This window comes from Nomascus leucogenys, chromosome 18 (genome assembly GCF_006542625.1).
Source record: "Nomascus leucogenys isolate Asia chromosome 18, Asia_NLE_v1, whole genome shotgun sequence".
Lineage (NCBI taxonomy): Eukaryota > Metazoa > Chordata > Mammalia > Primates > Hylobatidae > Nomascus > Nomascus leucogenys.
The window spans coordinates 95,536,099-95,563,858 of record NC_044398.1 but is presented as its reverse complement, the minus strand read 5'-3'; the positions used below and the strand labels follow the sequence as shown (position 1 = coordinate 95,563,858).

The 27,760-nt window shown below is 42.5% G+C and overlaps 1 protein-coding gene across 14 annotated transcripts in view; it reads left to right on the top strand.

Moving 5' to 3' along the window:
• Positions 1–27,760, top strand: part of RBFOX1 (RNA binding fox-1 homolog 1) — a 2,489,097-nt gene that overhangs the window by 2,328,704 nt on the left and 132,633 nt on the right. For 13 of the 14 annotated variants that reach the window (XM_030799104.1, XM_030799108.1, XM_030799109.1 and 10 more), the window contains one exon: positions 26,624–26,767. In XM_030799104.1, coding sequence (XP_030654964.1) covers positions 26,624–26,767 — 144 coding nt within the window. The remainder of the gene's footprint in view (positions 1–26,623; positions 26,768–27,760) is intronic. The other variant, XM_030799103.1, reaches the window with a different exon arrangement.

Sequence of the window (27,760 nt, the reverse complement as noted above, 5' to 3'; positions counted from 1 at the left end):
GATGCTTTCTAAGGTGAAATCTGAACTGAACCTCAACTCAATTCTTAATATGTGCTGCAGAAGCAAAAACAAGAAATCCATAGTTCATGACCCTATAAGATTTATGTCTAAAGCATTTCAGACACCCATTCTTTGTTGTGAACGACTAATTTGCCACTCTTGTTTTTCTTTCTTTTTTTGCAATGGAGTGTTGCTCTGTTGCTCAGGCTGGAGTGCAATGGCACGATCTCAGCTCACTGCAACCTCTGCCTCCCAGGCTCAAGAGATTCTCCTGCCTCAGCCTCTCGAGTAGCTGGGATTACAGGTTCCTGCCACAACCCCCGGCTAATTTTTGTATTTTTAGTAGAGATGGGGTTTCACCATATTAGCCAGGCTGGTCTCAAACTCCTGACCTCAGGTGATCTGCCTGCCTCGGCCTCCCAAAGCACTGGGATTACAGGTGTGAGCCACTGAGACCAGCCTAATTTGACACTCTTAAGCATACCTTCTCTTTCCTCTCAGTAAGCAAGTAAGATATTTCAGGAGAAACAAGGTGTGCACTCCTTCCTTCTTTTATTCCTTCCCTCCTTCCTTTTTTCCCCTTCCTTTTAAAAAAATTTTCCAGTTTCCATATTTTAAAATTTTATTTATTTCTCTTTTTAGAGACAGTCTTTCTCTGTCTCCCAGGCTGGAGTGTAGTGGTGCAATCATAGCTCACTTCAGCCTCAACCTCCTGGGCTCAAATGATCTTCCCACCTCAGCCTCTAGAGTAGGTGGGGCTACAGGTGCCCACCACCACACCCCTGAATTTTTTAAATTTTCTGTAGAGATGGGATCTCCCGGTGTTGCTCAGGCTGGTCTCAAACTCCTGGCCCCAAGTGATCATCCAGCCTTGGTCTTCCAAAGCACTGGGATTACAGGCATGAGGCGCCACACCCAGCCCAGTATCTACAATTTTTAAAGTGGTATACATAGCCTAAGATCTTCCATAACAATTAAAAATGAGTGTCAGACATGCAGGACTGTGAGGCACTACTGAACACTGCTGAATACTCACAAGAGAAAGGGGATGCATATGGCAAAATTCCAAACTCAAATGAAGATCTGCAAGTGGCCAGTGCACTTGAAAGGTGCACAACCCATTTCAGAAGGCACTGCTCAGCATCACCGAGATGCAGCTGTATCCTAACCCCCGGTTGCAAGGGAGTGTTTACTGTAGGATAGAGTTAGCTGACTCGGTCCACATGTTGGGGTAATCACAACCAATCTTGATGAACTCATAAACCAAGGAGGCTGTTGCTGGAGCTAAGAAGAGACAAGATTTTTAGTAGATGGTGACATTTAACCTCAGCTAACTCTAGGCTGTCAGCCTGGCAGGTCTTTTTGAAGAGCTAAGTTCTGCTCAAAAGCCATTAGTGTATGTCAGGCTCTATACATTGGGATTAAAGAATATAAGAAGGCCAGGCCCAGTGGCTCACACTCGTAATCCCAGCACTTTGGGAGGCTGCAGTGAGAGAATCGCTTGAGCCCAGAAGGTCGAGGCTGCAGTGAACTATGATCGGAACCCTGCACTCCAGCCTGGGTGACAGAGCAAGATCCTGTCTCAAAAAAGAAGACAATGACCCAGATCCTATTCTCTCAGAGCCCAGAGCTTAGTTGGGCTGATGGGAAAACTAACAGTTTCAATTTAATGTGTGTATTCTAGGATCGAGCTAGGGGAACAAAGAGTAGCAGGCAAAGGAATGCACAGAAATATTTAGTCATCCCAGAACAGTTCATCAACTATCTTCCAAGGACTGTGCTAAGTACTTTCCATGCATTATTTTATCCTTACAGCAATCCTGTGTTTTATATACTTTTAGGTAAAAGTCCATTTTATTCATTAGCAATCTGAGCACAGAGAGGTCAGTTAACACACTCAAGGTTGCACTGCATGTGGTAAAGAGCTGAACAAAGAAAACCAAATTCCCAAGTTCAGCCTGAGTCATGTAGACTGTTAGTTGGAGTAAACAGACTTAGCTTCTCTAGATCTGCTTCCTATCAGAGATGTGGAGATGTTCAAAGTCAGCTGCTTACCTTTAGAATTGCCATGAAGTGAACATCAGTGAATTCAGATTAGTTGAGAACTTTCAGCCTCTAACCTTTTTTTTTTTTTAATTTTTTTATTTTAAGCACCCTACACCTATAACTTAACTATTCCCAATTTGGAAAAAAATTTTATGAGTGCTGTGCACTCTTATCTTTTTTTTTTCTTCTACAAAGCCAAATGCATGACATCAAACCTGTAATCTTGGCCACATTATCACCAGGTTCTAACCAAGCAACCTTATTAGTTCAGACAATTAAGAAAATAGAAGTTGAAAACACTTAGCTATTAGGTAGAACAGAGTAACATAAATGCAAGGTGTTGGGACAATTAGCATTTGTAGTAATAAAAGCCAAGTAGAACAGTAAGGCAATGAACATTATGTTTATTATTTAGCATTTAGGTAGTATTGTGTATTTATAAAATACCTGGTAATTGCTTTTGGTCATTTCTTTCAGAATAAATTGGATAAAGGGTGTTTGCTATTGTTGTGAGTAGGGTAAGGGGGGGTTTTTAGTAGAAGCCCATTAAATTACAATGCATCTCCCCACCCTCTTACTCTCAACTCAGATTTAAGCACAGAAAGAAAACATTCAGAAATCTTGGTAAAAGAGAAATCATTTCACTTTTCTCCTCTGTTAAAAGCTTTCTGATGACTCCCCCGTGTTGGTCGCAGCAAAAGGCAAAATCCTGTAAATGCAACTTGATATCCTAGAATGGATTCTGGAACAGAAAAAGGACATTAGTAGAAAAGCTGCGGAAATTTCAGTAAAATCCATTGTTTAGTTAATAGACTCCAGTGTTACCTTCCTCGTTCTGATAAATGCACATAGTTGGGTAAGATGTTAGTGTTAGGGGAAGCTGGGAGAAGGATGTAAGAGGACTCTGTGTACTATCTTTGCAACTTTTCTGTAAATCTAAAGTTATTCAAAAAGTTAAAAAACATTTTTTGTTTGAAGCTAAAGTTCCTACAGCGGACTGCAAAGACCCGCGTGACCTGTTCCTGTGCCCTCGTCAGGTCTCTGACGTCATCTCCTGTTCTCTTCCCCTTGAACGTTCTGTACCAGCCTCACGCTTCATCACTTTCTCACCACAGGACCTTTGCACTGGCTGTGTCTGGGACTGGGCCATTATTGCCTGAGCTCTCCCTGTGGCCCACTCTTCTTTGTCAAATTGTGATTCAAATGTCACCTTCATAAAAGCCATGCATTGAAAATGTCAAGCCCACCTCCACGGTCCTTTCCTCGTGCTCAGTATTTATCTCGTGGTGCGTATGCTTCTAACATGATCTGCAGTGCTCTGATTGATTAGGTTATGCTTCATCTTCCTCCTCCTCTCCTAAAACTTACGCTCCTTGAGAGGAGGGATTTTTTCCTACTTTCTCCACGATGCATTTCCAACACCTGGAATTGTACCTAGCACATACTTAGTGCTTAATGGATATTTGTTGAACCTAAACATTAAATTTTATACCACAAGAAAGTAACCCTAACTCTGAATGCTTTGATAACCAAGGCATTGTGGTAAACACTCTAAATTATCTAGATTTTGTGGCATCCTCATGATGGCTTAAAATTTAAGTATCGTGACCACCATTTATAAGGCCCTGAGAAGTCAAGTTTTGCCCAACATCATGCAGCTCTTCGGTCAAATCTGAGAGCCAAGATTCCAACTTGCATCTCCCAACACTACAGCTAGTTCTGTTTCTTGTACACCAGATTGTCTGCTAGATTTGCATACTTCCCCTCCATTTCGTTAAACCGCAGCACATGAAGAAATAGCATTACTCATCAAGTCGGTAGTTGTTTGAGTAACTCAGATCCCTTTCTTAGATGATGGTGCCCAAGATAAATGTATGGAACGTATTATTTCCCATGATGCCCACAGGTAACTCTGGCATATTATAAGGTTTATTTGTATAAGCAATTCAGTATGAAACTTTTACCTTGAGGCCAGGCGCTATGGCTCACGCTTGTAATCCCAGCACTTTGGGAGGCCGAGGCGGGCGGATCACGAGGTCAGGAGATCGAGACCACGGTGAAACCCCGTCTCTACTAAAAATACAAAAAATTAGCCAGGCGTGGTGGCGGGCGCCTGTAGTCCCAGCTACTCGGAGAGGCTGAGGCAGGAGAATGGCGTGAACCCGGGAGGCGGAGCTTGCAGTGAGCCGAGATAGCACCACTGCACTCCAGCCTGGGCGACAGAGCGAGGCTCCGTCTCGAAAAAAAAAAAAACTTTTACCTTGGATTTCCCCTTCATGGGCCTAGCTTTGTTTTCATTTTCAACATTCTCTTGTGGATACGGAGTTTCATTCCCAAGAAAGCTGCATGACATTAGTGGAAAGGCAGTGGCTCGGTTCCAAGACCTTAGTTCTAGGACCCACTCTCCTATCTGCTGGCTATATGGACCCCTTCTTAGGCTTTAATTTCCTCATCTATAAAATGGGCATAATTTTACCACCAACTTCATAGAGGTACCATGGGGATAAATGGTATAACCCATGTGCAATGGTATGCACTGCTGTTATTGTTTGAAAATAATTTTTTGTTGAATTAGATATGAAGGTTGTTACTGTTGTTTTCTGAAACCTACTTAGTTTAAAATTACTAAGTCATTTTAATATCTGTCAACCATTTCCATAGCTTCTAAGGATTTCTCCCAAATGCCTCTGTTAACAACAATGACATCCTCCTCCTTATCATCATAGATATCATGAAACACCAATTATATCAATTATTGAACAGTTATTTGGAGCCAGGCTTGATACAGTCTTTGTAATGTTGTTCTATTTTTTGCTGTGAGCCCTCAGAGTGAGTATTGTAAACCCATTTTACAGATGAGGGAACTGAGGTATCATGGAGGTGAAGTAATTTGCCTATTGTCACGTGCCAGTCATGGGGCCAGGTCTGGAACCCAGGTGTTTCTTTCTATAGCTGAGGGCTTCATCAATACTTGGCACAGCTTTATTGCCAAAGAGAGTTGTAAAGCAACTGGAAAAATGACCAAAATACAATACCTCCAATGACTGTTTTTAAAAAAACAAAAAATGGCCGGGCATGGTGGCTTTCACCTGTAATCCCAGCACTTCGGGAGGCCAATGTGGGCAGATCACTTGAGATCAAGAGTTCCAGACCAGCCTGACCAACATGTTGAAACCCCGACTTTACTAAAAATATAAGAGGCATGGTGGTGGGCACCTGTAATCCCACCTATTCCAGAGGCTGAGGCAGGAGAATCACTTGAACCTGGGAGGCAGAGGTTGCAGTGAGCCAAGATTGTACCACTGCACTCCAGCCTGGGAGACAAAGTTAGACTCTGTCTCAAAAAAAAAGAAAAAGAAAAAAGCATTTTCTTAAACTGTGGCCCAGAAAGCACTTTTATATTAGAATTACCCGATGTACTTGTTACAAACACAATTGCTGGCTCTAATCAGTGGTGTGCTTAGTAAATGCTTAACAACTAGCTTGGTGGGGGAAGGTCGGGGAGAGGGCTCCAGAGATTGATCTGAAGCATTTGCCAATTTCCGTGGTGCAAATACTCCCATCATGGCCATTGCAAGATACCAATGCCTCATCACTGAACACAGAGTTAGGAAAAAATATGCAGAAGTGGACCATCATACAGTATATCCCCCATCCAGATACACTAAACAAACAAACAAAAAAACCTCAAGAGCACAGATAATATCCAAGTATGGTAAAATAATTAAATATTCAAAACTCATTATTTCTTATTACCTTTTAATATACTTTACTGAGGCCAGGCATGGTGGCTCACGCCTGTAATTCCAGCACTTTGGGAGGCTGAGGTGGTAGATCACTGGAACCCAGGAGTTCAAGATCACCCTGGGAAACATGGCAAAACTCCATACCCACTAAAAATACAAAAATTAGCTGGGTATGTTGGTGCACACCTGTAGTCCTAGGTACTCGAGAGGCTGAGGTGGGAGGATCACTTGAGCCTGGGAGGTCGAGGCTGCAGTGAGCCATGATTGTGCCATTGCACTCTAGCCTGTGTGACAAAGTGAGGCTCTGTCTCAAAATAAGACACACACACACACACACACGTATATATTTATGCTATAGATATATACTGTATACTATATATCAATATGAATGTATACATGTATAGTACATATTTACATGTATACATATATTTTTGTATATGTGTATACATATACAACATATATACATATATACTAATATGTATATACATATACTTTCTTACTATATATATATACTTTAATTGTGGGCCTATGTCATTTCATTTTTTATTAAAGGTTGTGTTGAACAACAGAGTCACAGAATTCCTGACAAGTTAGCAACTGGCTTTCAGAAATCAGTATCAATAAACTCCAACAGTCCACCAGCTACCCCAGGCTGACAAAATCAGCACTGAAAAGGCTGGAGCCCTGGAATGTGCATTTCTAAAGAGCATCCAACTGCTTCTGGTGCACACTCAAAGTATTGGGCCGATGCCATAAGCCTTTCTGAGAGCACTTGTGAAATAAGTGCATGAAAATACTATATAATGTGGTAAGCATCTGAAAAGTGTAGATGGGATTCCTATTCCTAGCAAATACTAGTGGGCATTTATGCTAAATGAACCCCACTGTTACTCTTCTGAAGATTTTTTTTTCCGTACTTTTAAAATGGAATAAAATTATTTTATAGTTTTATTTTATTTTACCCATCAATGAAGAGTGCTTGGTCTCTGTTAAAGGGGAAGGCAGTAATCCTATTTCCCTTGCAGCCAGCATAGGAGAAAGGTTCAGAGGCCTTTCCTGAAAGGTTTAGGCAAAGATAACAAAATGTCGGAGAAAGCTGCAGGGCAGGGCTGAATGGAAAAGTAGGTTTGTAATCTTAAATTCAATATAAAAGATTGAAAGCATCAAATAATCAGTCAGTGGTGAGCCTCTCCATCAGAATGTTATATCTGCCATGAAATTCTGCTTTGTGATTGTATTATGTTATATACATTATACATCTCTCTCAGTCTCTCTCTTTCTCACCTAGTCTCTCTTTCTCCCTCTCATAGAAACTAGGGCACATCTGAGATCCATAAGGAAGTCTTGCTTGACTTCAGTCAGAGAAACCATTTGAAACATCACCTGCCTCCAGCCCCAACCCCATCTGCCTTAAAAATATAAAAGTCTTTCTTTTTAGGTGGAGGTTTTAATTCAGGGAAAACACGTGCCTCGCAAACTAAGAGCAGCCCAGGAGCTGTGTGCAAACCCTGATACACAAGACACCCAATGCAAGGCTTGCACTCTGTCCTCTTAACAGTGATTTTGCTTTCCAAGGTGGATATGGAAGGTAATTAAGAATGAATTTGCATGACTTGTGTCTACTGTGTGCCCACACAGTGCCAGAAGCCAGAGCAAGAACTTTGCGGGCGTTTGGCTTTTCATCTACCCTCCTTAGTCTTTGGTTCTTATCCAGGCACTCAGGAGTTTCTCAATCAGTATTCTTTGAATGAATGAATTCACAAATCCCCATTTTAAGGCTGTGGGAAGAAAGGCCTTGAGGGTTGAAGTAACATGTCCAAGGTCAAATAGTTGCCTTGGGCCAGCTGTTGGTCAAATGCTACACGATTACAGGATTGCCTCCTTAAGGTATGGACAGTGGCTGTTAAAAGATTGAATCCTATTTGTCACCTGTGAAGATTATTTTGAAAGCTTCATCTTGAGTCCATAAAAGTATGAATGGGTCATTCTGGGATGGGGCCCAGAAATCTGGGGGTTCCACACCCTTACCCAGGTGACTTAGAGATGCTCAGCAGGCTGCACCTGGAGAAAGACCACTGTGGTTCATGTAAATTTCTCTACATCTCCAACCAGAGGCAAACCTGTCAACTTTTCTGGCTGCAAAATCTGCACCTTGCTAAAGGCTATCAAGAACCCCCTACTGGGGGTGGACTTCTTGGCTTACCCACCTTCCCTACATCTCTGAACCTTGCATTTTTAGACTTGATAGGTGCCTGCAAGGCCACCAAATTTCATGTCTTCAGTTTATTTGACTGCAAAAAATTTCATTCCAGAAACATGACCCAGCGAGAAATTGACAAAAGGTGGGCTTGAATTCAAGTCTCCTAAATGAAAGTACCCGCCAGTGACTAAAAGTCTTGTTGCTACTCTGGATTTCACATTGTCATCCTGCTGTGGGAACAAATCTTGCATTTTTATGTAGGGTATTAAAAAAAAAAAGCAAAAATTGTTTACTATAGATGCACAAAACTTTGGAACAGCCAAAGCATGTTCTGGAGCATAATCTAATTTGTTTCTCTGTGACCCAAGACAAGAGGGGGCAAGTGTTGTCATTCCTTTTTCAGAAATTGAGACTCAGGGTAAGTGACTTTCTCAGTCACACAGCATCATGTCTACCACCCAAGTCTCACCCTCTTCTCATTGGAGCCACAAATGACATAATTAGATGAGAGATGATCCCAAGACTCGTGGATGTTTCCCTTTCTTCATTTTAAGAGTTTGAACTTTTTTAGAGCACCTAAACGTCTGCTCCTGAGCTGTGCTAATGTGTGACCGCTGAGTTTCTGGATGAATAAGACTTTTTTCAAGAAATTTCACATATTCCCGTCTGGCCGAATTATGTATCCACATGTCTTTCAATCAGAGAACTCATCCATTGTCCTGTGACTGTGTGGTTTATTCATTTCTCCTCCACAAAGCTAGGAGCTCCCTACAGGTTCAGGTTATGTCTTCTTCATCCTTTAGTCCCCATATCTAGGAAATGTTCTTCATACAAGCAGATCTTAAAATGGTAGCTGAGTTGAACAGTGTAGATACAGAGTATTTTTTTGTCCTTCTAAGAACCAACATGGGAATCCATAGAGCTCAGACCAAATCCAGCCCACTGTCTCTGCTTTTACAAATAAAATTTTATCAAAACACAGCCACATTCATAGTTCATTTGTTTACATATTACCCCAAGGATGCTTTTATGCGCAGCATGGCTTATGATGCCCAACCATTCACTCTACAGCACTTTAAAGAAAAAGCATGCTATCCCCATCTAGATGAAGAGCCAAGTAGAAAGGAGATGCAGGCATTTCTATTTTCAGAGTATATTTCTTAGCATTTCCATTTCCTAACATATACTTCGTCTCCTTCCCACCTGCCAATGCAGGAGAAATTAGCCTACTGAGAAACTCAGAAATATCCTGACTAGTGTCAGTTTGCAGAAATTGTGCACCTTATGTGACAGGATTCTTTCACTGTCAGATTTTTGTTCAGAGACATATTGGTGTTCACAAAGAATGAGATCTCCATGTCTTAGCATATCCTGGAAAAACCCCAGTAGTCTTAGAACAAAACTCTTGGAGTGCTTGCCTCTTTGTTTGAAGCATTTATATTAATACAAAGAAAGAAGTAATTAGTCAGGAAAACCCAGGGATGTTCAGGGAGATCAGTGCCATCTTAAATTCATCACCCGTTTTCTGCAACTGAATTGTGCTTTCAGCAGTTTTCTTAGGTCTGGAAAATTAGCATAATGTATAGAATTGCCATTTGGTTCATTTAAATCTTGCATAATATACTAGGGGGGGAAATCTTTGAGCTAAGTGGAATTTAGGATCCAGTACCAAATATGAACTTTTGTGTTAAATTGATGTATAGGTTGGCCTTGATTTCTGAGTGGGACAGGTAATTAAAGAAAACCAGGAGGTTAAGAGGGGTTGAGGAAAAAAAAAAAAACTGCAGGAGGAAAAGCTGGAGGTGTCAGTCAGCAAAGGAGGCTGCTGGAAGATCGCTAAGCTAGAGAACAAGGCAGCTCATTTTTATGAGACCATTAACACAGAAGACAGTGGCAACAATCTTGGGAGTATTTGACATGTCCCAAAATTAGTTGTGTGCGGGATGTCATGGCATAGAGACGTGTACCTGTTTTTTTATCTGGGGATTTACAAAGGTGGAGGCTTGCTGGTGTCGTCCAAAGCAGCAGGATGGGAAAGAGCTGTTGCTGAGAATGCATTAGCGTACCTGCCACCTGTTCCCTGTGGTTCCTCTGGCTCTTGAAAGAGCCTGAAGTTACAGAAGAGGGCAGGAGTTCTAAGGGTGTCCAGGAGGGCAAATGCTGAAGGAGAGGACCCTCATCTAAAAGGAGAGTTGGAAGCAATGACCATTGGCAGCAGCCTTGAAGACACAAGACCCTTGGCAACTATGGAGAATGACAGAGGATGGCTGATCAGTGCACCAAGTAACCCAAGAATGTGGACTCCACAGCCCCACCACATCCATGAAGCCACCAGTGGCACCTGAGCCCCAGCAGGATGAGACTGGAGGCAAAAAGAGGCGCTTCTCATCACCAGAATGCATTTGATTTCATTAGCTGCCTTCTGCCTCCTAGGTTCCTTCTCTCAGCCCCCAGTCTTGAAAGAAGCTTCTTACCCAGTGGGGGAAGGAGGAGGAAGGTCCCAGAGGTTGCACCTCATCCCACTGATCCTACAAACTGTTGGAGAGTTTGGATCCAACAGGCAAGAAACACTCTATGCCCACTGTAGGTACACCGGGCCACAGATCTGTAGCAAGAGGAAGAGAGTTTTAATCTCATTGATTTTGGAAGCTTTAAAGTGGACTGGCCTGAATTTTAATAATCAAGTGCCCCGAGAGCTGTTGCATCTTCTTTAGATGCCATTAAGGGACTTGACCCAGGGGATTGCAATGCCAGGGCTCTAAGCCACTGTGCCACACTGCCTCCTATGTAGAGACTAAACATCCCAAAGAAGCTTTGAGGCCCTCTGAATCTCAATTTCTTTGCCATAAAATGGGCACAATAATAGAATCTTCTTGTCTGAGTCATCAGACGATGTGAAGAGATTAATAGAATGCTAATCACTCAACCAGGATTAAATGGCAATGAGGTATTAATCAGCCACTCTTCTGGATGCTGGTTATTATAATAATCATCGGCCAGGAACCATCCTAAGCACTTACAGGTGTTGACTCACTTGGGGTAGATGCCAGTAGTATTCCTATTTTCTAGATAAAGGAAATGAGACTCAGAGTGGTTAAGTAACCTTCTCCAGTCCACACAGTTAGGAAGTAGTGAAGGTGGAATTCAAATCCAGATAATTGTGTTTTGAAGTCTATAAAGGTGTCTTGTTGTTACTGCTATTGATTATTTTATTTATATATATATATATAGTTTTGTTTTGTTTTTGAGACAAAGTTTTACACTGTTGCCCAGGCTGGAGTGCCATGGCGCAGTCTCTGCTCACTGCAACCTCCGCCTCCCGGGTTCAGGTGATTCTCCTGCCTCAGCCTCCAGAGTAGCTGGGACTACAGGCACACAATACCATACCCGGCTACTTTTTTGTAATTTTAGTAGAGACGGGGTTTCACTGTGTTGGCCAGACTGGTCTCGAACTCCTGACCTCGTGATCCCCCCGCCTCAGCCTCCCAAAGTGCTGGGATTACAGGGCTGAGCCACCGCCCCCAGCCTATTATATATTTTAACTACTTATTCGTGGAACCAGAAGCCAAATCTTTGCAACATGAAGAGGAGGAGAAAGAGTGCTTTTTGTAGTCTTGTCATTCCACTTTCTGATAAGCAGACACCAACCTCCAGCCCTGCCTGCTGTATCCCCAGGGCCTGATGTATAGCAGGTGCTCAGTAAATATATTTTGAATGACTGGATAAGTGAGTGCCTGATTTCAAGCCCCCAGGACAAACACTGCTTCTTTATGTGCAGGTGTTTGTAGGCGCTGCCTCAATAACACAGCTGTGGACTGAATTGTGCCGCCACTCCAGGTCATGTGCTGAAACCGTAACCATCAACGGGATGGTGTTTGGAAATGGGGACTTTGGAAGGTAATTAGGTTAATTTAAGGCCAGAAGAGTAGAGCCCTATGAGACAGTATCCATACAGGAGGAGGAAGAGATATCAGAGCTTCCCTCTCTCTGTCATCTGAGAACACAGAAAAAAGGCACTCACGGCCGGGCGTGGTGGCTCACGCCTGTAATCCCAGCACTTTGGGAGGCCGAGGTGGGTAGATCGCAAGGTCAGCAGTTCCAGACCAGAGTGGCCAACGTGCTGAAACCTTCTCTCTACAAAAATACCAAAATTAGTTGGGCATGGTGGCTGCAGGAGCCTGCAATCTCAAATAGGAGGCTGAGGCCAGAGAATTGCTTGAACCTGGGAGGCAGAGTTTGCAGTGAGCCGAAATAACACCACTGCACTCCAGCGTGGCCGACAGAGCAAGACTCCATCTCAAAAAAAAAAAAAAAAGGGCACTCATCTGCAAGCCAGGAAGAGGGTCCTCCCCCCAGGAACTGAGTTGGCTGGCACCTTGATCCTGTACTGTCAGCCTCCAGAACTGTGAGAAATAAATGTCTGTTGTTTAAACCACCCAGCCTATGGTATTTTGTTATAGCAGCCTGAGAAGACTAATACAGACACCTAGACAGGCCGTCTCCTTTACTGATGTGTTGAACACCTGGCCCCTTGTACATTCGTCCTATTTTTTCCCAAGGAATAAAAATACCAGAGGAATTCGGAGTCAGCCCTTCTCTGTCCTCCAGCCCTTCTCCTTTCAGAGGAATTTCATCACTGGAGCAGAGCGTTGAATTTATTCCAGTTGCAGGGAAATGTGATGTATTTCTTAAATATGTGTCACCTGGCTGTGGAATCAGCCCAGCCAGGCTCGGAATGAGGCATTAACTACATCCAAAGCTGTGTGATTAACTTATTTGTTTGCCGACAGAGCTAAGATGAAAAAGCAGGAAGCTGGGAGGATCTGCATGAACCCCGTTTTGAAGTAGGATTGTGAGAAAACCCGAAGTGTGGGTTTTAATTCACATTCCCTGGGCTTACCATTATTATTACTTTTAATGGAAAATAACTTTTCACAATCTTGCTTCGTTTTAAATGGAGGATGTGCAATATTGTCTAATTTAGGGTGTGAAGTTGATTTAGTATGCATGATTTTTCTTCCCCCACCCGCCACCATCCTTGGATTCTTTGTAGACATTCAATATAGTTACATTTTTGCTTAGAACATATATATTTTCCCCCGAACTTTTCTCGATTGCTTTTTTATCAGGTTTACAAATCAAATCAAATAGGTATATTGCAGAGCTCTGCGATATTATTTTCTGAGCTTATAGTACAATGTATTGAATTATGCCAGCCCATGCTCTGCCCTGCTATTCTCTGCAGATTGAGAGAGAGGGACCGTGGACCCTGTAAATTCAGTCGGTGCCCAGCATTACTGGCTAAATCAAGACCGCTATTCAGGCTGCAAGAAGAGACAGAGCAAGTGTTCGTTACACAAATCAATTTGGTCCAAAGTACTTCGCAGTGGGTACTCAACCATCGCTCACATAATATTGTCAACTTAATCAAATAATGCCTCGAAGACACTCACAAGCTTTTCTCTCTGAGAAATAACTTGATTGGTGGAGGAGGGAGCAGCAGCTGCCTATTCAAAGTACACTTTTTATTTATCACTGTGAAGAGTTTTGTGCATGGAGGGGAGGGAGCCTGTAGGAAAGGAAAGATGCTGAATAGTCAGTAGGCTGACTGTGGGGAGAATTATGCTGCGTTCACATCATGTCTTGGGTGTTGTGTTTCTATACCATGATGGTGAATCTGGGGATGCTCGCGGACGAAGCAGCAGCTGGACCCAAATCATTAGCTTCCTGGAATGATTCAGTAAAGACTTGCTGAGCACCTACTATGTGCCATGGTAAAGGGCTTTTGATATAGTGCATCTGATACAGTGTTTATCCACGGGACGCTCATATTCTAGGAAGCATTTGACATGGTGTTTATTCATGGGGTGCTCATATTCTCGTAAGCATTTGATATAGTGTTTATCCATAGCATGCTTATTCTAGGAAGAAAACTTGTCAATGGGGGCTTAAGAGAGGTCAACCCGGGACTCCAGTAGTTCATATGACACAGCTGAAGCAGCCTGGTTTTGTTTGCTTTTTGGTTGGTTGGATGAGCTAGGGCCTCATTCACCCACCTCACCGCTCTGGTTCCAGCCCAGACCTAGAACGTAGGCAGTTAGGGTTACTGTGAATCTTTACTCCTCTCTATATGTACTTTGCAGCTGCTCTGCGTGCCTATTCTTAGACTTTCCAGAGCATCTTCACCTTGACCTTGAAAGGCCATTGAGGAGCGAAAAGCGTTCAGGATATGGAGTTAGACATCCTAAGTTCAATCCTTCCATCTCCTGTCTGTGTGACTTCAGACAGATCGCCTAACCTCTCTGAGCCTCAGTTTTCCTAGTTGTTATGGCAACTCAGTAAAATAAGGCATGGAAAACACCTACTGAGATGCCTAGCTCATGGTAGGACCTCAGCAGTTTTATTTTCCATCCTCTAACCCAGACAGTTTAGCCAGTTTCACATTTTGCTTATAAGCTACCAGTGGCATTTAGCATCAGTGATAGCCAGAATCCTTTGTCTTAACTCAGGATAGGGGAGAAGCAAAAGCCATCCTCAGTGGTCCTGATCCACATCCAAGGGTGTCTATATCCTCCAGGGAGCTTGTGAACTTTCTGAAATTGTATGCAAAATTTAGGTGTATGTGTATTTTCCCCCCAAAAGGTGGTCCACAGTTTTCGTAAAACCTTCAGTGTATCCGTGAACACAGAAATAGATTAAGAAACATGTATTTACAGAGTAAAGGGAAATACCACCAAAAAATAATGATATCAACAAAAGTCACAGCTGACAGCTACTGCTAATGGAGCTAACTGTCTGAGAGACCCACCCTATAATCAAAGCTGGATATATATATATATACCCCTATATATATCCATATATATCTCCCTATATATATCCATATATATCTCCATATATATATATCCATATATATATCCCTATATATATATCCATATATATATCCCTATAGATATATCCATATATATCCCTATATATATATATCCATATATATATCCCTATATATATATCCCTCTATATATCCCTATATATCCCTCTATATATCCCTATATATATATATCCCTCTATATATCCCTATATATATATCCCTATATATATCCCTATATATATCCCTATATATATCCCTATATATATATACCACTATATATATATCCTATATATATCCCTCTATATATCCCTCTATATATATCCCTCTATATATCCCTCTATATATCCCTATATATATATCCCTATATATATCCCTATATATATCCCTATATATATCCCTATATATATATCCCTATATATATCCCTATATATATATCCCTATATATATCCCTATATATATCCATATATATCCCTATATATATCCCTATGTATATATACCACTATATATATATCCCTATATATATATCCCTAGATATATCCCTATATATATATCCCTATATATATATCCCTAGATATATCCCTACATATATATCCATATATATATCCCTATATATACACCTGTGTATACATATCCATATATAGATACCTATAATTAAAATATTTTTTACAGTATTGCCCAAGAAAAAACATTAATATCCCAAACTTATTTCATTTAAAAATAGATGTATTTGAAACTTAGATAAAGTTCACTAAATAATATTCCTCATTTCAAAGGATACTATTGTTACTGGAAAGGGGTCCTGATCCAGTCACCAAGAAAGGGTTCTTGGATCTGACACAAAAAGAATTCGAGGTGAATCCATCAAGTAAAGTAAAAATAAGTTTATTAGAGAAGTAAAGAAACAGAAGAACGGCTACTCCATAGGTAGAGCCGCCCTGAGAGCTGCTGGTTGCCTGTTTTTATGATTATTTCTTGATTATATATTAAACAAGGGGTGGATTATTCATGAGTTTTCTGGGAAAGGGGTGGGCAATTCCCAGAACTGAGGATTCTTCCCTCTTTTAGACCACATAGGGTAACTTCCTGACCTTGCCATGGCATTTGTAAACTGTCGTGGTACTGGTGGGAGTGTCTGTTAGCATGCTAATGCATTGTAATTAGTGTATAATGAGCATTGAGGATAACCAGAGGTCACTTCCGTTGCCATCTTGGTTTAGGTGGGATTTGGCCGGCTTCTTTACTGTGACTTCTTTTATCAGCAATGTGTTTATTACCTGTATCTTGTGCTGACCTTTTATCTCATCCTGTGACTTAGAATGCCTTAACTGGCTGGGTACGGTGGCTCATGCCTGTAATCCCAGCACTTTGGGAGGCCAACGTGGGCAGATCACGAGGTTAGGAGATCGAGACCATCTTGGCTAACACAGTGAAACCCTGTCTCTACTAAAAATACAAAAAATTAGCCAGGCATGGTGGCGGGCACCTGAAGTCCCAGCTACTTGGGAGGCTGAGGCAGGATAATGGCGTGAACCCAGGAGGCGGAGGTTGCAGTGAGCCAAGATCATGCCACTACACTCCAGCCTGGGCGACAGAGCAAGACTCCGTCTCAAAAAAAAAAGAATGACTTAACTGTCTGGGAATGCAGCCCAGTAGGTCTCAGCCTCATTTTATCCAGCCCCTATTCAAGATGGAGTTGCTTTGGTTCGCCTGCCTCTGACGTTGTGGTCATTGTCCTAGGGAAGACTTTCTTTCCCTACTTTCCTCCCTTTTAAACCCATTTTCCATTATCGCTTTTTGTCCCCCCAGCACACCATGGCTCTAAAGCAGGACCGTCCCATAGAACTTGACAGTGACAAAAATGCTCTATACCTGTGCTTTCTGATGAGAGTGCAACAGTTTTCTTTTGCTGTCAGATGACCATACACCTAGTAACTTCCACAACACAAGCGTATTAGGTTACAGTTCTGGAGATCAGAAGTGTAGCATGGGTATCACCAGGTTTACAAGGATTGTAGCTGGCAGGATGATATTTCTGTAGGCTCATAATTTGATCTATCCCTATGCCTTTCCTGGTTCCTGAGGGCCACTGTCATTCTTGGGCTCACGGCCCCTTTCCCCATCTTCGAAACCAGTAATGGTGGGTTGAGTTGTTCTCACTGGGTGTTCACTCTGACATTGGGGGTTCTCTTCCATGCCACTGGCCTGTTGTTTCACTTCTCAGGACCCTGGTGATTATACAGGGCCCCCACAGGTAATCCAGGATAATCTCTTTATTTTATGGTCATGTGATTACCAACCTTAATTCTCCATTGCCATGTAAAGTATCCTATTCAAGATTCCAGGGATTAGAATCTTACATCTTTAAGGGGCCATTGTTTTGTGTTCCACAGGTGTCTGATGAGCACCTGAAATACAGCTAGTGAGGCCAGATGTGGTGGCTCATGCCTGTAATCCCAACACTTTGGGGACCAAGGCAGAAGGATAACTTGAGCCTAGGAAGTTGGGATTACAGTGGGCCTTGATCATTCCAGTCTGGGGAATGGGAGTAAGCCTCTGTCTCCAAAAAAAAAACAAAACAGAACAATACAGCTAGTGAACTTGATTTAACTTCAATTTAAATGTAAGCACTGATACTTGATAGTTATTAGTTTGTTTGGAGGATCCTTCAACTGTCATTTTTTCAAAGGCTAAATATAAATCAAGTATTTCCAATGACAATTCAGTTTCCATATGGAGATGTGTAAAATACAAGATTTCAAAGACATCATCCAAAAAGAAAAGAATATAAAATATCTTTTACATGATAGCATGTTGAAATAATATCCTTAATAAATTGGGTTAAAATAAAAGCTTAAAATTTTACTTTTTTCCAAAAAAAAATGTGACTTCTAAGAATTCTAAAATGACGTATATCACTTACATTTTATTTTATTAGACAGGCTTCTCAAGTTCTCTTCACCAGCATCCTTGAACTGTATCTAATGCTGTGTGATGAGTGCATGTATTTTTCATTTCCATCAAATAGAATTTGCTATAGTTTTTATTTTATTTCTAATTATCCCCTCTCTCCCCTGAGGAAGGAACTTTGAAATCTCTAATTTCTGTCTGTATTCTGATTTCTACTGACAACTTCATGGTGGTATCATCTACCACATTTTACTCAACACATACTGGATGAGTAAGAACTGCCACCAGTACCCTGGACCCACAGACAACCCTGAGATAGAAGTCATTTATCTAAGCTTGCAGCTAAGGCTCAGAAGGATGTACACAGCTGGACTAGTGATGAAACTAGAGTTTTAATGCGGAGCTACCTAGCCATAAATATTCCTTCCCTGAACGTAAATTAGCTCAACCATTGTGGAAAATAGTGTGGTGATTCCTGAAATACCTGGAACCAGAAATACCATTTTACCTGGCAATCCCATTTCTGGGTATATACCTAAAGGAATATAAATCATTCTATTATAAACACGCATATACACATATGTTCACTGCAGCACTATTCACAATAGCAAAGAAATGGAATCAACTCAAATGGCCATCAATGATAGATTAAGGAAAATGTGGTACATATATACCGTGAAATACTATGTAGCCATAAAAGGGAAGAAGATTATGTTCTTTGCAGGGACAATGAATGGAACTGGAAGCTTTATAGTCAGCAAACTAACGCAGGAACAGAAAACCAAACACTGCCTGTTCTCACTCATAAGTGGGAGCAGAACAGTGAGAACATATGGACACAGGGAGAGGAACAACACACACTGGGGAAAGGGGCAAAGGGAGAGCATCAGCATAAATAGCTAATGCATGCGGGGCTTAATACTTAGGTGATGGGTGCAGCAAATCACCATGGCACACGTTTACTTACGTAACAAACTAAGGAAAAAAAAAATTCCTTCCCTGTGCTTCTGTACCCAGTTACCTGGTCATCACTAGAAGATGCCACCCAGGTGGCCTCAGTCGTGTCTCCCTAGGGTCAGACAGAGGAAACCCCAGGACGGGGACAGAATCTAAAAGGCATGCATCTCTACACGACTGTGCGTTTTCTCTCCAACAGTCATCCCTGGATTGGTCGATATCAAAATCCAATTTCACCAGGATTAGTCTCGGGTTGCTCAGAGCTATTCATTGAATTAGGAACGATTATAGCAGAGGGAGCCCCGTGGTTCTTTATTAAGGTCTTTGTGGAAGCACTAAGTGATCTTCAGGAGATTAAAGTGCCAGTGGTGTTTTCTTAACATTTATAACCTGCGCCGATACCTGGGGAGTTTGTTTATTAAGAAAAATTCTGCCGCAAAGATCCCGCCTCCTAATAGGTCCTTCACACTGGGCCCGGGTAGAAGCTGGCATTGTGGTCCTAATGAGCTTATGAGGGAAGCTCTGCCAAGTGCCGCCTGGAAACCCACCTCTTGGGGTTAATGGACTTCCCATCTGTGTAGGGTCCTGCAGCCTTTCCTGTTTGATGGGGAGGCTGCATCTCAGAGTTGTGCATGGGCCTGAGAAATAAAACAAAAGCTAGGCCGGGCGCCATGGCTCAGGCCTGTAATCCCAGCGCTTTGGGAGGCCAAGGCAGGTGGATCACCTGAGGTCAGGAGTTTGAGACCAGCCTGGCCAACATGACGAAACCCCGGCTCTATTCAAGATACAAAAATTAGCTGGGCATGGGGGCACGTGCCTGTAGTACCAGCTACTGGGGAGGATGATGCAGGAGAATCGCTTGAACCTGGGAGATGGAGGTTGCAGTGAGCCAAGATCGCACCATTGCACTCCAGCCTGGGTGACAGAGTGAGACTCTATCTCAAAACAAAACAAAAGCTGATGGTTATTGATACTGTTAATAATGATCACGATAATTATGTCCCCTCTTTATACATGGGACTTAACCATTCACAAAGACTTGGATGCCATTTCACTCTAAAGCATCCAGGAGAAGTATACATTTATCATTTTATGTATATGCAAACTGAGATCCAGAGACATGAAGTGAGCAGCCTTGCAGCTCGCTTATGGTAAAACCAGGCTTAGTCATTTACGCTGCAGATATTTACTGAGAACTTACATGGACTCCAGGTCAGCAGTTTCAAGTGGTACGGTTTTGCCTCCCAGGAGACATTTGAATCCCAGGAGATATTTTTGGTTCCAACTCAAGGGTAGGCGACTGGCATGTAGTGGGTGGAGGCCAGTCATGCTGTTGAACATTCTACAGTGCACAGGATGACCCACCCATCAAAAATAATAATAGGCCAGGTGCAGTGGCTCACGCCTGTAATCCCAGCACTTTGGGAGGATGAGGCAGGCGGATCACGAGGTCAGGAGATCGAGACCATCCTGGCTAATGAGGTGAAACCCCGTCTCTACTAAAAATACAAAAAATTAGCCGGGCATAGTGGTGGGTGCCTGTAGTCCCAGGTACTCAGGAGGCTGAGGCAGGAGAATGGCGTGAACCCGGGAGGTGGAACTTGCAGTGAGCTGAGATGGAACCACTGCACTCCAGCCTGGGCAACAGAGCGAGACTCTGTCTCAAAAATAAATAAATAAAAACAAAATAATAATAATAATAATAATGAACCAGCCCCAAATATCAATGGTACTGACATTGAAGAACCCTACTCTAGTGGTAGAGGGTTTCAGTGAACAGAAAAACCACAGTCTCTGCTCTCCTGGAGTTACATCCTGGTGGAAAAGATAGGCAATATACAAAATCACAGGATAAAATAATAAAAAGGCAAGAAGAGATGTATGCTGTGAAGAAATCAGTGGTCAACGGGAGAGAGAGTGCTGATGCAGAGTTGCTGTAGATCATGGGGCCAGTGAAGGTTTCTCCAGTGGGTGACACTTGGGCAGAGATTATATTGGCAAGAGGGCAAGCTTCATGTGGTGTCCCAGGGAAAGAGTCTTCCAGGCAAAAGGCAGAATGAACGCAAAGACCAAAGATGGGGTCAGGAAAAGCAAATAGGCCAAAAAGCAAGAATGGGACATAGGCAGCAGGCAAGGTGGGAGGCGGTCAGGGTTGAGAACACTAAACCTTATAGACCTAGAGAGCCAATGAGGACCCAGGTTGGAGACCACTGAGAAGGGGGTATCCCTGGCCACTTTCCCGTCCACCTCTAACATCCTTACTTTACTGACTGCCCTCAATTTCCTCCATTCTCTGAATTTACTGCATGGCTATGTCCTACTTTCTGATCTCCCAAATATGCTCATGTCCATTCAGGTAGGTCTCACTTTAGAGCCAAACATAACTTTCATGGCCAGGCACAGTGGCTCACACCTGTAATCCCAGCACTTTGGGAGGCCGAGGCAGGCGGATCACTTGAGGTTAGGAGTTCGAGACCAGCCTGGCCAACATTGTGAAACCCTGTCTCTAGTAAAAATACAAAAATGAGCCAAGCACAGTGGCACACACCTGTAAATCCCAGGTACTCGGGAGGTTGAGGCAGGAAAATCACTTGAACCTGGGAGGCAGAGGTTGCAGTGAGGTGAGACTGTACCACTAGACTCCAGCCTGGGCAACAGAGCAAGACTCTGTCTCAAAAAAAAAAAAAAAAAAAAGTCAAATAAATCAAGAGTTCTTTCAGAGATTAATTCCCACTGGGCTTTGATGTGCTACAGCTTTAGGGACTATAACTATGAATCCCATACCCACTGCCCTTCAGGAATGTGCATTCTAGATGTTTTGTCCCATTAGCAAGTTTCCTAGCTTTTTCACATTTTCTTTTCCCTAGAAATTACACAGTATGCTTTTGCCATACCGTTCAGCAAGCTTCTCAGGGATGCTATAATTATTTCTCAAGTTGAGTGAGGCACAGTAGTAGGTACTGGGAACATACAGGCAGCATCTCTGTCCGTGAGTGTTGATGGCCTTTCAAGAGGCTGATGAAAGGCTTTCCAGCCAGGCATCATTGCATCCCGGGCCATGATCAAAGGCCACTGGGGAGAGTGGGCTGCAGAGAGGAAGACTTAAGTCTTCTCTTTGTTTGGGGAGTCTCGTTGAAGTGACACCTGTATTAGGGTTCTCTAGAGGGAAAGAACTAATAAGATAGATGTTTATGTAAAGGGGAGTTTATTAAGGAGTATTGACTCACACGATCACAAGGTGAAGTCCCACAGTAGGCCATCTGTAAGCTGAGGAGCAAGGAAGTCAGGCTGGGTCCCAAAATCTCAAAAGTAGGGAAGCCAACAGTATAGCCTTCAGTCTGTGGTGGAAGGTCCAAGAGTCCAAAAGCTGAAGGACTTGGAGTCCCGTGTTCGAGGGCAGGAAGCATCCAGCATGGGGGAGAGTTGTAGGCTGGAAGACTCAGCCAGTCTAGTCTTTCCACGTTCCTCTGCCTACTTTTATCCTAGGCATGCTGGCAGGTGATCAGATGGTGCCCACCCAGATTGAGGGTGGGTTGGCCAGTCCACTGACTTGAATGTTTATCTCCTTTGGCAGCACCCTCACAGACACACCCAGGACCAATACTTTGCATCCTTCAATCCAATCAAGTTGACACTCCGTGTTAACCATCACAACTCCTATTGACAAATGACAGCCTGGCAGGAACTTTCAGTCCTCTTTCTCCTAGACCTGTTTTGAGGCCACTCATCTTGAGAACTTCATGCTGCCTGAAGCGGTGGAGGACGCATTTCCTCTTGGATAACAGCTACTTGTTTGTACTGCATGCACCTTTGATTTATATGTTTGGTGAAGAGATGTAGTAGAGGGAATGGTAGAGTTAGTTAGTTAATGTTCTAAATATGTTTTCCCTGGAAGGTCCCAGAAAAAAGGGCAGGAAAAGAGATCACACTCAGTGGAGGAGTTGGTGACGATCACTAACCCCAACATGCGTTAGACTCTGTGGTAGCTGCTCTGTCATCTCACACTGCATTTTGTCCTTCCCACAATCCTGTGAGCGTAGTACCTTTAGTGTCCTTTTTGTTTTTGTTTTAGAGGCAGTCTTGCTCCATTGCCCAGGCTGGAGTGAAGTGGCATGATCTTCCCTCACTGCAGCCTCGATCTTCTGGGCTCCAGCCATCTCCCACCTCAGTCTCCCAAGTAGCTGGGATGACAGGCACATGGCCATGATCAGCTTTTTTTTTTTTTTTTTTTTAATTTATTTAGTGGAGACAGGGTCTCGCTATGTTGCAGGCTGGTCTCAAATGATCTTCCCACCTTAGCCTGCCAAAGTGCTGGGATTACAGGCATGAGCCACTGCACCTAGCCCCATTACCCCATTAATGTCCTTTGATGGAAAAGTAAAGTGAGGGTCAGAGAAGAAAAGTGACCTGCCTAAGATTAGCAAATAACAGGGATGGTCTGTGTGATTCCAAAACCCTGGTTCATTGTGCTGCATCCCACCATATAAAAGGCATGCAGGCTGAAAGAGATTTCCTTTTTCTGTTGTTTTCTTCACTCCTCAACCTCTACTTCCTAACACTCTCTTCTTTTTCCCTTACCATACACCCACAATGACCTGAAACACTTTTGGCTTACTTTTTTATTTTGCATGCTTTAAGGATTCTTTTTAATACACAGGTATTTCTCCGTAACAATTTATAAGCATTTGTATATAAGCATACACTACAAAATGATTAATTGAGCATTATATGTTTTTATCAAAGGAAACAATGCAAAGATTTCTCCAAAGTGCTGTTTGACTAGAGATGATTAATTTTAATTTTCACATGAGCGGCATAATGCTATTAATCATTTAATATGTTTAATCATAATCTCTGTAATTCTTAATTAGGTTCATTAAACTGAAACATCCAGCAGTTATACACAAATCCAAATCTATGTTTCCTTCTCAGGATAAGAAGGAGCTCATTTTATTTTTGCATTGAAACAGGAACTTCTAACAGGATGGAAAAAAATGGACTGGAAGCTTAGGGTTTCACCTACAGCATCTGTAAACTCCGAGTCTGGGTGTAGAGTTCTAAAACCCCTTACTCTCTGAAAAGTGACAGTTGCATGATTCGAGCTCATTTCTGTGTCATGGACATGGCACCAAACCTCATATTCTCAGTGGAGAAAACCCAAATTCTGCTCTGTTTGGGTTTCAGTGTTACAATGTTGGTCTTTGACTATCACATGAAGATTGCGACATTGATTGTACACTTCTTCATTCATTTGTTTATTCATGTACTAATAATTCATTCGGTCAGTGAGTCAGCCAACCATTAAACAGACATTTATCATTTGTGTCACAAGCTGGTCATAGCACACTCCTGCTGTGATCCTCAGGTGGCTCCTTATTGCTCTTAGGATGAAGCTCAGACTCTTGCTTTGCACAGCGTCCTTTGATCTAGCCCCTTGACTATCTTTGAAACCTGCCCTCCTGCCTTCCCTTCATACATGCGTCATCTGACCAGTGGTGCTGGAGTCCACACATACTCTCCCGAATCCAAGACGTCATTTAACATCTCTGTATATGTGCACATGCACAGCCCTCTCTTGGAATAGCCTCGGTCCTTTTCACCTCTTCTGTTAGACAACTCCCACTTAACATTTAACCTCCAGAATTGGCAAGCCTTGCTGAACCTCCAGCAGTGTTATATGACCTTGATTTAAGGTTACTCAGCCCTTTTTGATTGCCTCTTATCCCAACGTTTACCAGTCTGTGTCAGCTAGGCATGGTGGCTCATGCCTGTAGTCCCAGTGCTTTGCGAAGCCAAGGCAGGAGGATCACTTGAGGCCAGAGGTTCAAGACCAGTCTGGGCAACACAGTGAGACCCTGTCTCTGCAAATAAAAATTAGCTGGGTGTGATGGCGCATGCCTGTAGTCCTAGCTACTTGGAAGGCTGATGTGTGGCAAGATTGAGCCCAGGATTTCAAGGCTGCAGTGAGCCATGATTGTGCCACGGCACTCCAGCCTGAGTGACAGAGCAAGACCCAATTCCAAGAAAACAACCACAAAAGACAATGACCAAATTATTCTATTTATGATTGTCTTTCTCTATCGGTGTCATGCACCAAAGTTGGAATTGCATGTGACAAGGAAGGCTGATTTATGTGTCCATCGCAAAGCAGTTGCTCAGTAAAGATGTGTAAACACTTTAAAAATAAGCAAATGAAAACCTTTCCTGTGTGTTTCTCAAAGGAGGTTTATTTCTCCTTTTGGTATTTAAAAAAATTACCATCATTCTAAACAGTTCATTACTTTCCATTTATTGAATACATACCAGGAACTTGGCCAAGTTAGCACACATTATTCAATCACAAAGCCTTAAAAGGTATGAACTCATTATTCTTTATTTACCAGTTAAGAAAATGACCACCGTACTGCTTCCTATTCAATCCAATAGTATAGGCAAAATAACTAAATACATTGTCTAAATACATGACTTTGCACTGAAAAGCTGAAGTCAACTGGTAGGTCTTTTGATACCAGAGCAGCTTGGAAGAATGGTTTGCCAGCCAACAGGATGTCTTTACTTCAAAATGCAATTCAGGGTGTGTTAGGAAGGAAAATGCAAATGAAACCTTCCAGTATATACCAGGGCTGATGAGACACTTGCTAATTATGCCCATGTTATCTGAGTGTTTGTTTTGTATTTCACTTTGTAAGATTGTCTTCTCTAAGTCGTTATTATTTTACACCTGGCTGCCTACATTGATAGTTTTGTCCCGATTGTGTACTTCTAGATTGCTTATAAATAGGTCAGGATGATTCCTCACTCATAAATTTGATAGGCTTCTGCATAAGCTTTCTATCATAGTTTCAAAGTAGGTATCTGATGTGGATGGCATTTACTGCCACCTAGAGGCAACACCTGCTAATTGCAGAGAAAGTATCGAACGCTAAATGTGTGAAATGTTAAAACTCTAGAACCGAGAGTATGGCAGTGCCTGTAATGATACCTAATGTGACTGTGACTTTTCCCCTCGTTCCTGCCTATATATGGGTGTCAATGTAACATCATGTTATACAGCCTTATTTGGAAGACAGGGGTGGTGAAACAATGAGTTATGCTAATAATGTTACATAGGCTAGGCAAACAGCACAACAGAAGTTTCTGCAGAGGTGGAAACGTTCTGTATTTGCATTACTCAGTATGGAAGCACTAACTACATGTTGCTCTTGAGCACTTGAAATGCAGCTAATGCAAACAAAGTTAAATATCTTATTTTAATTCAGTTAAATGTAAATTGTCACATGTGGTCAACTGTAGTGGACAGCAAAAGTTTGTACAATTAGAACCTCAAAAGAATAAGTCAATCAGCTGGTTATTTGAACTCCAGAATGCCAACTAGTCTTTTCAAATTTTTTACATTTAATTATGTTTTATCTGCACAATTACCTGAACAATTTTGTAGGCATGTCTTCAGATTCTGAACAGCGTCGGTTAAGAAATACACACTCTCCTGCCTTTAATGATTATTACCCCCTTCTTGATGAGGTTCCCGCTCCCCACCTCACAACCCCAGCAGCTCCCAGTCCCCTTCCTTTGCTTTTTCTAGCCTATAGTGCTTTTCTCTGTCTGCCAACACTCTATCTATGGATTTATTGTCTGTGTTGCCCTCATGAGAATGATGCTCCCCGAGGGCAGGGATTTTTGTCTGCTTTGCCCACTGCCCCATCCCGGATTCATGATGAGCACTCAGTGGACTCTCAGAAAACACTTGTTGAGTAAATGCATGCATGCATGCCTCAGCATTTTCTTCCTTTCTCAGATTCCTTAATTCTAATCTTTTCCTGCCACTCACGGCAAGCAAAAGCGCATTGGAAGAGAGCATTGTGGTCCACTCAGAGCCTCTTCGATTTCTTCTTGTTCTTTTAGCAGACAGATGACGCAGCACCGACGGATGGCCAGCCCCAGACACAACCTTCTGACAACACGGAAAACAAGTCTCAGCCCAAGCGGCTGCATGTCTCCAATATCCCCTTCAGGTTCCGGGATCCGGACCTCAGACAAATGTTTGGTGTAAGTATCACCTTTCTTCTCAGCAGTGCCCGCTCTGGGGGTTCCAGAGACCTCCCTGTCTCGTGTAAGTTTGGGGTATTTACAATACTAAGCTTAGATGTTTGTATGGGGAGAAACAATTTAGAGCCTAGTCTGCAGGTATATCGTGGCTAGAATCTCTTTATGGTTTTAGCATGTATTTCTGTACATACGCTCACCATGTATCTACTTTGCCAAGTGGTTTTCTTCTAAGAAGTAACTTGCAGGCCAAATGGAAAACAAATTCCTAGATGACCCACTGTTGAAGGAAGCCTATTGATGGTCCTGAATCCAATGGCCCAGGACATCATACTGCAGCAAAAATACACATCGAGTCCTCTTGGTTTTGCTTTCTTTTGCAGTTGTCACATTATCCAGAGGGTGACTCATAGTGTATTCCTGCATTCCCTAGTCTTTCCCAGGCACTGTGCTTTTAGATTTCAGACACAGCAGCAGAGAACTAATTCTGCATAAAGCTGATTTTAGCAAACAAAACAAAACCACCAACACCAAATGAGCTACCAGTTTCTATGTCCGTGTTGATTCCTGATGTCTACGTTCTTCTGAAATCAGTGACAAGGATTCAGAGATACTTACTGTGGTGCTATATGCCACGAAGGGTAGCCTTGCCAGGCACCATGGTGAAACACAGAGCAGGCCACAAGTCACCACTAACCCAGGAGAAAATAATAGCACTGCTTTTTTTATAGGTCATCTTGCTCCTGATAATTTTTTTCTTGAAGGTATCTTCACTCTCCACTTTGGGAAGCCATAAGTTTGCCATTTCTTTGACCAATGTTCCACCAAAGGACAAAGCTATGACAGGGCTTTGGTATCATTCATGTTTGCAAATGTAGCCAATTTGCCCATGACATCCCAGCAATGATAGCAGGTGCCTGTGGATTCAATGAAAAGAACGGCATCCTTAACATTTGACTTAGAGCCAAGGTGGGCTGCTCAGAGACTCTTCCTCTG